General features: G+C 33.4%; 1 protein-coding gene across 6 annotated transcripts in view; it reads left to right on the top strand.

Moving 5' to 3' along the window:
- The window catches only part of Epp (Ecdysteroid phosphate phosphatase), a 52488-nt gene that overhangs the window by 11925 nt on the left and 25881 nt on the right, over positions 1-14682 (top strand). For 3 of the 6 annotated variants that reach the window (XM_067088328.1, XM_067088326.1, XM_067088329.1), the window contains exons 4-7: positions 3726-3921; positions 4432-4515; positions 9972-10141; positions 12838-13046. In XM_067088328.1, coding sequence (XP_066944429.1) covers positions 3726-3921; positions 4432-4515; positions 9972-10141; positions 12838-13046 — 659 coding nt within the window. The remainder of the gene's footprint in view (positions 1-3725; positions 3922-4431; positions 4516-9971; positions 10142-12837; positions 13047-14682) is intronic. The other 3 variants (XM_067088331.1, XM_067088330.1, XM_067088332.1) reach the window with 1 other exon arrangement.

Genomic DNA, 14682 nt, shown 5'->3' with positions numbered 1-14682 from the left:
TATAAAGTATTTTTATGGGCCTCTTGTCTTCATATCATGCTGTTGAATTACAGTAACAGATATTCATAACCGAGGTATGTTTACTTTCATCGAAAGTAAGTACAGTAACACACACACTCCACTTTTTTATATATATTTTATGCTACAGTATTCTCGTTTATGTTTTTAATGTATTTTCTCAATACTATTTATTTTTTCAAACAAGAAGATAAATGCAGTCATAGGCATAGGCTACAAGAGAGAGAGAGAGAGAGAGAAAGAGAGAGAGCTTAGGTGTGTTTACGTTGAAGTCTAAGCACAGTAACGCACATGCCCTTTACTTTTTTGTATATATTTTATACTAAAGTATTCTTGTATATATTTTTACTGTATTTTCTCATTTTTTTGTTCTTTCAAACTGAAAGACAAATGCAGTTGTGTGCATAGTGTATATTCCTATGCACACACATACTCCATGCCGTCGGTGAACTTGCTACAGCCAGTTTGGTTTTGTCTTGCCTACATATGAAATTTGTATTTTCAATATTTTTTACAGTGATTAGATATGAAATACCAACAGCAATAAAATATTCTCTTGTATAGAGAGAGAGAGAAAGAGAGAGAACCATGACATGTTTACATCAATAAACAAACAAATCGGGAAACAGCTGTTTTGTGATTTTGAGCCATTTTACTTTAACATAAAGTATGTTAGTTTACCTTTTTACACCCAGATTACAGTTATGTACAAAAATAAAAATAATTCCATTAATACATTCGTTTCTTTTAGCAACAACTGATAAGGAAATTACTGTATAAAAATACATTATTGTCATAAAACCATGGTAGGCTGTGGGTAAACACAGATAGGCTACCTGCCTACTGAACTGGGTAATTTACTAGGGAGAGATTTTGCTATTATCCGACAAACCCCTGGCTCTATTAACCCTTAAACACCTACTGGACGTATCATACGTCGACTAAAATTGTCTGATGGGTGCCAAGTGGACGTACCGTACGTCGACTACAAAAAATTTCAACCTTCGGTCAACTTTGACTCGACCGAAGTGGTCGAAAAATGCAATTGTAAGCTAAAACTCTTACATTCTAGTAATATTCAATCATGTACCTTCATTTTGCAACAAATTGGAAGTCTCTAGCACAATATTTTGATATATGGTGAATTTTTGAAAAAAACTTTTTCCTTACACCCGCGCGGTAACTCGGCCGAAAATTTCAGAAATTCTTTTGTCATTTTGTCGTAATTTTTGCACTGTTTTATATTAGCCGTTACATAAAGTTTTATATATGAAAATGTGTGCAATTTCATGTAAAATACAGCAAAATACAACCCATGGTTGTAGCTTTTATCAGTTTGGAAATATTTTCAGAAACCACGATAACTGCCAAAATTTCAACCTTCAGTCAACTTTGACTCGACCGAAATGGTAAAAAAACACAATTGTAAGCTAAAAATCTTACATTCTAGTAATATTCAATCATTTACCTTCATTTTGCAACAAATTGGAAGTCTCTAGCACAATATTTCGATTTATGGTGAATTTTTGAAAAAACTTTTTCCTTACGTCCGCGCCAGAAATTCTTTCGTCCTGTTGTCGTAATGTTTGCACCGTTTTATATTAGTCGTTACATAAAGTTTTATATATGGAAATGTGCGCAATTTCATGTAGAATACAACAAAAATAACTCATGGTTGTAGCTTTTATCAGTTTTGAAATATTTTCATATAAATCACGATAACTGCCAAAATTTCAAGCTTTCGGGTCAACTTTAACTCGAGCGAAATGGTCAAAAAACGCAATTATAAGCTAAAATCTTACATTCTAGTAATATTCAATCATTAGCTTCATTTTGCAACAAACGGGAAGTCTCTAGCACAATATTTCGATTTATGGTGAATTTCTGAAAAAAAAACTTTTTCCTTACATCTCCGCTGGTAACTCAGCCGAACATCTCAGAAATTCTTTCGTCATGTTGTCGTAATGTTTGCATCGTTTTACATTAGTCGTTACATAAACTTTTATATATGAAAATGTGTGCAATTTCATGTAGAATACAACAGAAAATAGCTCATGGTTGTAGCTTTTATCAGTTTTGAAATATTTTCACATAAATCACGATAACTGCCAAAATTTCAACCTTCGGTCAACTTTAACTCGACCGAAATGGTTGAAAAACGCAATTGTAAGCTAAAACTCTGACATTCTTGTAATATTCAATCATTTACCTTCATTTTGCAATAAATTGGAAGTCTCTAGCACAATATTTCGATTTATGGTGAATTTTTAAAAAACATTTTCCTTACGTCCTCACGGTAACTCGGCTGAACATCTCAGAAATTCTTTCGTCACGTTGTTGTAATATTTGCACCGTTTTATATTAGTCGTTACATAAAGTTTTATATATGAAAATGTGCGCAATTTCATGTACAATACAACTAAAAATAACTCATGGTTGTAGCTTTTATCAGTTTTGAAATATTTTTATATAAATCACGATAAATAGAAAAATTTGACTTTCGGTCAACTTTAACTTGACCGAAATGGTCGAAAACTGCAATTGTAAGCTAAAACACTTACAGTCTAGTAAAATTCAATCAAATAACTTCATTTTTCAACAAACGGGAAGTCTCTAGCACAATATTTCGATTTATGGTGAATTTTTTAAAAAACATTTTTTACGTCTGAGCGTTACAAATTCATGCATCATTTTGTAATAATATTTTCATTGTGTTGCTTTGATCGTTTTACAATTTGTTATATACCAAAATCATCGCAATTTAGTGTACATTACAAAGAAAAACAAAATAACCCGTTAGCTTTAACCGTTTTGCTCACAGCGCGATTTGTATAAAATTATATATGAAAAATTTTTTTTGCGCTGTCATATATTTCAATATTTATATATGATAATGATATTTTTTTCATTTCTGATGGTTGCATACTAAACTTCAGGCAATGACAAAAAAATGAGACAAAAATGAACTCTTAATCTTAAAAACTAAGCGTGCTGTGATTTTTAAAAAAAAAACTTTTTTTCCGCTTCGTCGCTAACTCCCGAACGCCGCTGGCATACGGGAGACGTTTTTGTAAATAGAGGCTCGGCGTTTAAGGGTTAATCCGGATGAGTGAAGGATTATTGTATTCGAATACTGCACTGCTTATGTCTGTTCAGTAGTTTGTAAATACCAAAATGGATTTGGACGCAGCACCCTCTAGGCTGATAACATCTCTCCAGTTGAAAAGCTATGTACTTAGATTACCATTCTGTTTAAGCACTGTACTTATTCAGCTTTTTAAGACAATGCTATATTTATTGCAAACTCATAAAAATATTTTGTCAAAGTTTGTGCTTTGTACACACAAGTCATCGCCTTCCATTGAAGTCACTCCTTCCCTCTTGAATGTTTAGACTTATTCTTGGAGTGAATTCATATGTTGGAGAGAGATTCAGTGCTGTCGTCCATACTATGTAGCTTACTTATCTCATATTGATAACACCGATGCAAGTCAAAAGCCTTAGTCAATGTGAAAAAACCACAAAATGGTTTGTTTCAAGTTTCAAAGGTCAATACTGATCCGTTATCAGATTAGGCAATGTTTTGTTCACGCAAAACAAAATCTGTAGTTTGTTTAATAAAGGAATGTTGTTTTATTTTTCTAAAAGTAATACTGTAATACCTGAGAAAATAACATTAGTTTAATATATTTTAACGTTCTTTTCAGTCAAATGATGAAAACTGTGAGGTTCTGGTGTCCGCACTGAAAGAAGTTGTTCACAGTATCATGCCAGCATTACCTTCGTCCCTAACACTTGATAAGTACATCTCGCCAAATTATATGGGTCTTTTTCTCAATGACCAGCAAGCAGATATATTGAAGAAATTAGCTGTCACATATGTGAAAGAGGTGGCACATTTATGTAAGTATTCTGTACAGAATGTGAATCAAGTTTTAGGTACATTGTTTTGTAAATGCACATTAATCATTTGTAGTGTATAGTAACTCAGGAAAGTATCTTGATAGAGAACAGATTTTGACATTCAGATGTATGTGTTTACTGATTTTAAGAAAGTTCTATTTTTCCAATTTTATTATGGTGTAGGCCTGAAATTTCTGTTTAAAGATGCTTTGTACCCAATCAAGATACGTTTATGGGTAATTACTACTTTCATGTTACCTAAATTATGTTTTATGTCAGACAGAATGTAATAGACCATTGCATTCATTGGCTTTTTGTCTTGATATCTGGAGTTTTATTTGTTTCAAAACAAGCAAGGCATCTTCTTCTGTCAAACTGCGAGACGCCCTTGTCAACGCGAAAGCGAGACAAGTTTCCCTCAATCTTCTGTAACTGTACTCCCTTTTCAGTCACATTGAGATCTCTTCTCTCAGTCTAATGGTTATCATTTGCCTTTCTTGTTTAACGAAGTTGAGGCTGGTTGTTACGACAAAGTCGAAGTTATGGCAGCCTGCCTGCCATGGTGTACGGGAACGACTCACGCTGAGCAGCACTGTAAGCAAAAAGAGCACCTGATGTGAAACAGTAGTTCCTTGTTTTGTGTGTGTGTGTGTGTGTATGTGGTTTGATCGCTTGATGCCTTTTCTATGTGGACTGTTGACAAGGCTCTGATTCTAACTAGGGATTATATAATGCTGTAGTATTTGAATATTGTGAAATCATTCTTAGACAAAAGGCTCACCCTTTGTCTACTGTAATGATATGCTTCAATAAATCAGTTTTTTTAACAGTTAACAATAAAACAGCAGCTTATTTATTTTGACTAGACTTTTACAGCTTTTGTGAACCTTCAGCCATGTAAACTGTGCTAAAAGCGTTAAATTTTTACGCATCTTTTAATGGATTTTTAATATTCTAATTAGGTAATTATTAAGTTGGTGCTTTGTTGACTTTTCTAAGTAGGCTTGGGGCTTATGTTGAGTTTAATTAAGCATATGTTATGAAGTTAATTTAACCCAGAGAATTTTCTTATTATAATTAAATCAAAGCTAGTTTTACTTTGCTGTAATATCTAATGTAATTTTTTCATGTTGGGTGCAACATACCCATTTCTATTGCTTATGAGGATGTAGGTTTTGAAAAATTATAAAGTTTAAAACACAATTTCTTTGTCTTTGCCGGTATTCCCAGTTTTGTGTACATGCAGAGCAGTGTGTCCTATCACGATAATTCTAACAGACTCAGAATCATTGGAAATTCTGATATTAGAATCAGAGTACTTTAAACATTACACATGAATATCCCTGGAGCTTCAACCACTTGTGCGTAATTCTTCATTCATAAGTTTTGGCCACTGTGTAACACTCCCCCCCCCTTTCTGGTATATCACCCTACAAGTTCCTCCCAGCAACTAAGGCATGTTTTCTTACTGATGTCAGGAATGCAAATCGTGGAGCTGGTGAGTTCGTTCACGTCACGTATTCATGCCATGAAAAACTGGCGAGATGTTACCTTACACCACTTTTGAAATGCTTTTGGGTAGAAGCAGCTGGATGAATGAAGGAAAGTATTCTGAAGGTTGCAGTTTATTGGGGGTTGTCTTTATGTTCCATCAAAGACATCTGATAGTCATTGTGTGGGGATTTCTAGCTTGATTTTACTGGACTCAGGTGAGACATCCCAGCAAGCTGCAACCTGGACTTTAGCATAATTTTACAACGTGTCACCGTACTGTTTTTTTCATACTGTAATTTAGATTGATACTGTGCACTTGCTTTAATATAGTAAGCTATCTGGTAATTTGCATGAACTTAACCAAGTAATGAACTTTTCAAGCACATTCCTCTCTTGATGATATACACTGAGAATCATTTTTCCTTTGTTTATTTCATTATGGGACTAATTTACTGATTTGCTCTTGCATCCAAAGAAGTTTACTTATTATTATTGTATTTTTACTCTCTTGGGCATGTTTTTGAGCTTAGGATTATCAAGTGTTTTGTGAAACAGTTCATTCATTATGATATAAAGTAAAAGGGAAACAAGGTGTTATCTCACTAATGCAATAATATTACAGTAATTAAATCAATTTCATTTCAATGTTTTGGGACAACAGTATTGATATTTAATGCTGTTCTCATTGTTTTGGTGCTTAACTTGGTTTGTTTCAGGACAAACCCACTCTTGTTATTAGCCATTTTGTTGTCACCAATCATGGATGCCTCTATCCCTCTTAACCCTTAGGCTGCAAGTGACAGTTTAGGCTGTCCTGTTTTTAAAACATCTCGAGCAGTTTTTGTCATTGCATCCCTGTCTATGACAAGATAACTAAATTTTACTGATTTACTAATAATGACTATAAAATTATCTTCAAAGCAATAATGGTTTCACACTGTTATCTAGTTTTAAGTCACCAACAAACTTTGCTCAGTGATCTTCAACAGTTATTATAAATAACAGGAGTCTTTAATGTGTACAATCCAATTTGGGCCCACAGTTGCTTTACAGAAAATAATTTTGGATGGAAGAGTGAAGAATTAATGAATAGGAAAGAGTTTTGCAGCCTGATTGATAAACATAAAAATTGTTTTCTAAAATGCAATATTTTCATCATTTGACTGTAGTATGTTCACATCCTGTATTGTGGATAGGTTCGATGGTAATATGTGATGATCTGCATTGCAAAGATTGTGTTTTTATACTAATAAGTTTTCAAAACACCATGACTGCATGTATTCCTCATAATATCTCCATAGGGGTGATTGGGATTATGTCAGTTTGGCTCTAGAGAAATTCCTCTATATCAGCACATGAGAGAGCATGACGAAATTAACAGATTTATCACAGCTTGATCCTTTACACTTAAATTGAGCTAATTATAAGTACAGTAATTGGTTTGTTGTTGAACAAATGTATTTTCTTCCAGACAAAATAAATTTTTTAATACGAATTTGTAACTTATAATGGGAGTGCAATTACCAACCCTGATGGCTGCTGGAGACAACTGATGTTATATTTATTTTTAAGAGGGATTAAGTTGGTGGGAACAGCTTGTGACTGGGAGGTGGCTAATTATAAGTACTGGAGTTAAGTGGAAAATTAATTTTATATGAGAATTCAATTTAATCTTTTATATATTGCATTTACTTATTGCCTAAAAAATAGAATGTTTGGCAAAAGTATAAGTACATACAGGAAGTCCCTGGTTAACGACGGTCTCGACCTATGTTGTTCTGATCTTACGACACTAATAAAAATAATAATAAAAAATCTGGTTCTGACATACACCGAAATTCCGAAGTTATGACACCAGTTTAGGTAAGAAACTCTTCACTTTTTTTTTCATTTGTATAAATTTTTTAATGTTAAGTACATATTTATTTATTTATATACTTATGTATGTATTTATTGCCAATTATCATCCTTGTGATTTTATCTCATCTATTGTATTGTCTTTGCTTTGTATATGACCCTGAGCTGAATTATTATTACAATTATCATGATTCCAACTTATGCCGAATTTCGACTTACAACGAGCTGTAGGAACAGATCTCCATTGTAACTCAGGGACTGCCTGTACTCTGGAGTTAATTTATTTCTAATAGTATATCTTATTATTTTATATAGGGTAAACTGCCTGTATATGATAGCTACATGGATTCAAGTTTGTTTATTAGGGAATGTTAGAATTGTCTTCATATTTTTCAAAATTTTATTTGTGATTTGCATATGCATCAGCTCTATCAAAATTTTCCAGTTATGAAATATCAGTTTTTTCTTTCATTAGAATTGTTCTTGCATGTATTAGTGTTAGCTTTTTTTCATGACCATTAGCATGCCCATATTACAACGGTTTGCCTTTGAAATGGAGAGTGTGTTTTCCAGTTTTAACTTATCACTAACTCTGGCTAGAATTCAGGATTTAAATGAATGTTAAATGCTGTACTAGGAAATACTATGCTTCATGCTTATAAATGGTATCTCCTAATGACCTCTCAGTAACATCCAGGCATTACACAATTGTTGAGTAAAATATCTGACATGCAAGTACTGGAGTACATATGTCTCTTCATGCATAAGGACTTTATTAAAACTGCATGATCCTTTGGAGATTAGCACATTTTAACAATTTCAGAATGTACTCTTAATAACGTTGTAATGCTGTGTTAATAGTGTAGTACAATATCAGATCTGACTGCATTCCTTTGATTTGAATGGTATTAGAATATTTATGGTGTACATTGGTTGCATTTCATTACAAAAGCCACAACCTTAGAAATGGTATTTAGTAGTATAAAATACTTACAAAATGTAGATAATATTGTGAAAATTACTTTATTAGACTGGAATGACTGATATTATTCCATGTTCCAGAATTTAGATCTGAGCTGCTGTTGTAAAACCATATCCTTTATATTTGGAACTAATGTGTAGCTCCACATTGTATTTTATATTAATTTTATTATTTCATGTTGTATGGCACTGTTGTCTTACAAGTTGATAACCAAAAGGCCTAGATAGCAACAGGGTATGGCCATGAAAGTTACACCTTCTAGTGTGTTGTTTATTACACAGTGGTTGCATAAGCAGTGCAGGAACCGACAAGATGAAACTTGAGGCCTCTTATTCACATTTGTGCCTGACTCCTTGTAGGCAGGAAGAGGCCAGAGGGAAACTTTATGGTCCTGAAGGATGACCTATTTATGCTCTCCAGCTCAAATGTCATAGCTTTCACGAATGTTGCTTGAGAAAGCACCTCATGATACTTTGGTCTTGAATAAGACGTTTGATTGATTAACTGATTGGTTGTTTTATATTGGCATCACAACAGTAGTGCTGGAAAATAATGGTATGCTGTATAAAATCAAATAAATCCAAATCCTGAAAAAAATTGTTTGCAACCATTGATTCACTCCCTGTGTGTGTAATAAACTTATTCGTGCCTTACAACCAGAACTTCTTTATATAGTTTTTTTTATTTAAAATGAATTATATTTCATTACAAATCCATTAATTTAATGCAGCCTATTTGTGCATTGTGCACAAAACTCAGAAACGTCAATCCATTCAGCCTCCAGTAGTTAAGTGAATGACTCTTTGTGTGTAGAGATGTGTCAAGAAATTAGGAAAAAAAAGACAGAGATATCAAAGATTTAGATAGTCTGGCAGTAATGAGACTGGGAAAGGAACAGTTAGATATTGAAGTAATAGGTCATAGACTAGTAGAAGTGCCTGGAATCATCATAGAAGGAAAGCCTTGATTAGATGAGAAGAAATGGGAGAGAAGTCATCATATATCTAACCCTTTAAAGAGAAAATCTGATGTAAAAACATTTGTGATGGTGTTTCAGATTTTGTTTGTGGATCTAAATTTTTTTGTTTTTTATTGAACATGAATATTTGTTATTTTGCTAAGGGAGATTACTACCTGTACTGAAATTTTATAAGTATCATGCTACAAAAATGTGAATTTGGGTCTGATTTTGTCAAAATGTGAATTTGGGTCTGATTTTGTCAGTACCAAATATGGGAAATTTTTTATTTTTATTGATTTTTTTTAATCTGTTTAAGGTTGTGCAGTGATGGTTGATGTACGTGTACGTTTAAACGAGAGTATTTAAGTACAGTGTTTTTAAATCATGCTTGTGTAAGTTAAAATGTGACTTTTCAGTCGTAAAGTTAATGAATACCTTGTCTGTGTGTGGGTTTTTATGCTTGATACTGAATTACTTAATTATGCAAAGATGTGTAAAATATTTTTTTCAGTATTTTTCTCTTTTGTTTATCAATTTAAAAATGCTAGGTGAAACTAGAATTGGCAATGTTCAGTGAAGTTAATTTTCAATCGATTGTAATATAATTAATTTTCATTATTGTACAATAAAGTTAATTTTTTTATTTTTGTTTATCTAGCAGTGTTTTGTTATAAAGTATTGGCCTGTTAATATTATCGTATATGTACATTCATGCCATAAATTTTGTAAAAACTTTGTTTTCTTTCATGTAAACAGGTACAGCTGGTGAAGCAGCAACAAAGGCCTTACATTTAACTTTGGCATACCAGTTTTCTCCATCACAGTTTTCACGCTTAGAAAAGTTAGTCGACATTGTTGACCCACAGGCACCGGCTGCTTGGGAAGTGAGGCTTTACTCAAGGGACACAAGAATTATAGGGAATGAGGTATGCCCTTACAATTTATTTTCTTTCTTTTATGGGGAACATTCATTATGTCATAATTTGCTTCTCAGACATTATCAAGACATATTTAAAGGAGTTCATGAATTTAGTGGTGTGCATCTGCATTTACACATAGCAGATACTGCAGTATCCATATCATATAGTAGCCAGTGAAAGAAAATGAAAAGGTTTCTTGATAGCTGATTGCAGTCTCATATCTTCAAAATTACATGATATTCCGTACAAGCAATCTCTCTGATCCTTTTCTCTCTCTGCGGTCTCTTTCCACACAGGTCTTGCTTCAGTGTACATGTTAATGTTAATGCTTTGGTAATGTGAAAATTTAGATGAATATTGCCTCCCCTTATGATGGGAACTGTGATGGTAGTGTCAACCATCCAATAATATTTGGCCTTGAGACATGTTAAAATTAATTCGTAATAATCTTTATGGGCAGAGATATCTCAGATATCAGACTTTGGATTCCATTGGTTGGCTGTTAGTTGAAGCAGGACACCTGGCATGCTATCCTGTTTTGCCTACCAACGTGATACTGTTTTGATATACCGTATCTACTCACTCATATAAAGTTTCCATTGCAGCCCAAAGCAGTTAAAATCTTGTATCTTCTCCCAGATAGTTAGGTCACCCATATGGAATTGAGTGCTTTCTCTGACATTTCCCTTAATGGGTAACTTTAAATATTAGATATCCTTTGGGAGATGTGACATCAGATCTAAAATGGAGTTTGTTAACTTCAGTCACAGAAAAGAAAAACTAAGGTGTACTTATTATTGGAGATCCAACTTCTTACCATATCCAGAGAGGTTTGCCTCGACCATTGACCTACTTGGATAAGAACCTTGAGAATGAATGATGTAGATGGGTTGAGATTTGAGGAAGACAATGACAAGAGTTGCAGAATTTCACAGAGGGACTGCATCTCTTGGTGTAGGGGGCAATGACGATAATAGATTGCATCATTTGCATCGCCAGTTCCAGGACTGATTTTAGTTGGAGAACAAGTGTTTCTCCCAAATGCAATAATACCTCATTTCTAATACACACTAATGATAACCCATCTGTTCATAAATCACCAGGACAGTTCATTAAAAAAGCAGATTAGGGAAAATTTGAAGCTAGGTGAAGTAAAGATGTTGATGACTTTCCAATAATAAATGATGTTATTGATGCACTCAGCTGGACACTGCATACAGCTAGTTTCTATTCTTTACCAAAGTGAATAGGACTGTTTATAGATTTCCAGTTCCATAGTGGCCTGCAGAATATAGACACATGCATTGTAGATCCACTTTTTTATGTCTGGTATGTCTGTGGTATTTTATAAATCAGTATCTATTATTTAGGCATTCACACAGTAAAGGACAAAGTATACTATTGCGCTAGACTATACCTGAAGGAGAATCTCGAAGGCTCTTTTGGTGGATGTAGTAGCACCAACTGGTTGCTAGGGCTTTATAATACTGTACTGTACATGAAGAGCAGTTTTGTGATGTAAATGTATTTTTTTAGCCAGCATGTGGAATATTAACTATCAGTACACAGTTGTTTTAGATAGTCCAACCTCTGAAATCCAGGAACCTTGGGACCAGGCCACTGCTGGACCACAGAAAATTCTGGAACACAGAATACACTCCCAAAAAATGAAGCCCCTATGTAAACATAGTCTTGCAGACTAATTCCACATGCAACTAACCTAGTTGCCAACTTACCTACTACTTGGCTAAGTTCTGACACCACTTTTTATCATTTTATTATTCATATATTTTCATTTTATAAATCATATATTTTATATCTTTGGACTTTTTTTTTTTTCATGCTGTATAATTTTCTTTAAAATGGTGTACTTTATTTAACACATTTAGCCTACATTCCCAAGTTAGCCAAACCATAAGTCAGCTACTTAAGAATGAATTTCAGCAATCACTCAGTGCATTCGCTGTCAAAAAGTAAACAAAGCACACCGCCACCTATTGAGGAAAATGAACACTAAACACTTGCAAACAGGAGGGGAAGGATAGATACATTTTCTAGCATAAAGATTTATGCTTGCGCTTCTTACCTCTGTCATCATCTGATCTCTTGGATGGCATATCGAATGGGTAAATATACAGCTATATAAAAGAAATGAGGTCTTTCAAGCACTCTAAGAGTAAGGAATTCATGAGTTGCCAGGTGTCTCAATGTTTTGATTAAAAGTTTTGTCTTGGTAGAGCCTTCTCAAGTGGAATCTTTAAAAAAATATATTTATGCATTTAAATTTAATATCGAAAACAGATTTGGCTTTACACATTTTTATTAATAACAATTATTTTCATTAAAACAAATGAGATATGGCATAATTTTTGCTGTCAAGAAGTTATAAACAATATGTGGTGCTGCCCTTGTGGCCACTCAACGAACTAATGGCAGCTGATTCAAAATTGAGCCAAACCAGGGGAGTTCCTGGACCACAGAATTCTGGTATTAAGAGGTTTGACTGTACTGTGCTATCTAGCAACAATGTACAGTAATATACAAATATTTGTATACTTTTGATAGTGTGTTCAGATTTTTGGGTATTATTATATTTATTTGAAATCATTTTGGAATTTATCTTTAGATTCCAGATTCTCTGTGTGTGTTACAGTATATGTGAAAAATATCTCTCATAACTCAAGAGTATTATTTTATTTCAGGTTCACAAGGTATTATACTCTCACGTCCCTCGAAATCCAGATGAATTAGAACTTCTCATTGGAGACTTTGTTTATGTGAATGGGGACAGCTTAGCCACTTCTCCTGATGGCTGGGTAGAAGGCACTTCATGGCTCACCGGTTCTGCCGGATTTTTACCCATAAATTATATTGAACGCACAGCTGAATCAGATGCATGGACACTTCACAAGTTAGTTTATAATTCCATATGTTTGTGTAGGTTAAAGATCTGTTACCCATTATTAATTTATGCCATAGTGTTTGGTTATAGCAAAATTACTACCTAAAGGGGATCTTATGATAGTAGAGCAGTTTACCTAGTGTAGTCTCTGACCACTTAGTAAAGGCTAAAGTATGACATGTTAATTTCTCGTCAAGACAAAATCAAAGCAGTGCTTATGAGCAAATGATGATTTTATTTTTCATGGAGACTTACAGTTTCTGAAAACCTCTCATATACAGTAGTGTAGGCAGATACTTTAATCTTTCTAATTTACATAATGATCACAATGTGAAATCAAGATGGTAATTGAGTTTTTATTATTTCAGCAGTTTTATCTTGCTTTTTTACATTTTTATTTCATGCTGTAAATTGACTAATTCAAGTTAGATATTAATTGTATTCTTAAAAGTCACTAACATGGATATATATATAGGTAAAAACTCTCTTTGAAGCATGTAATATTGAAATTGATATATGCATTAGCTGTTTTCAATTAACCCTTAAACGCCTACTGGACGTATCATACGTCGACTAAAATTGTTTGTTGGGTGCCAAGTGGACGTACCGTACGTCGACTACAAAAAATTTCAACCTTCGGTCAACTTTGACTCGACCGAAATGGTCGAAAACGCAATTGTAAGCTAAAACTCTTACATTCTAGTAATATTCAATCATGTACCTTCATTTTGCAACAAATTGGAAGTCTCTAGCACAATATTTTGATTTATGGTGAATTTAAAAAAACTTTTTTCTTACACCGCGCTGTAACTCGCCAAAAATTTCAGAAATTCTTTCGTCATTTTGTCGTAATTTTTGCACTGTTTTATATTAGCCGTTACATAAAGTTTTATATATGAAAATGTGCGCAATTTCATGTAGAATACAACAGAAAATAACTCATGGTTGTAGCTTTTATCAGTTTGGAAATATTTTCATATAAATCACGATAGCTGCCAAAATTTCAACCTTCGGTCAATTTTGACTCGACCGAAATGGTAAAAAAACGCAATTGTAAGCTATAACTCTTACATTCTAGTAATATTCAATCATTTACCTTCATTTTGCAACCAATTGGAAGTCTCTAGCACAATATTTCGATTTATGGTGAATTTAAAAAAAAAAATTTTTCCTTTGTCCGCGCCAGAAATTCTTTCGTCACGTTGTCGTAATGTTTGCACTGTTTTATATTAGTCGTTACATAAAGTTTTATATATGGAAATGTGCGCAATTTCATGTAGAATACAACAGAAAATAACTCATGGTTGTAGCTTTATCAGTTTTGAAATATTTTCATATAAATCACGATAACTGCCAAAATTTCAAGCTTCGGTCAACTTTAACTCGACCGAAATGGTAAAAACGCAATTATAAGCTAAAACTCTTACATTCTAGTAATATTCAATCATGTACCTTCATTTTGAAACAAACGGGAAGTCTCTAGCACAATATTTCAATTTATGGTGAATTTCTGAAAAAACATTTTCCTTACTGATGCGGTAAAACATCTCGAAATTCTTTCGTCATGTTGTCATAATGTTTGCATCGTTTTACATTAGTCGTTACATAAACTTTTATATATGAAAATGTGCGCAATTTCATGTAG

This window comes from Macrobrachium rosenbergii, chromosome 44 (assembly GCF_040412425.1).
Source record: "Macrobrachium rosenbergii isolate ZJJX-2024 chromosome 44, ASM4041242v1, whole genome shotgun sequence".
Taxonomy (NCBI): Eukaryota; Metazoa; Arthropoda; class Malacostraca; order Decapoda; family Palaemonidae; genus Macrobrachium; species Macrobrachium rosenbergii.
Note: the sequence above shows the minus strand (reverse complement) of the source record. Positions and strands in the feature narration are given on the sequence as shown.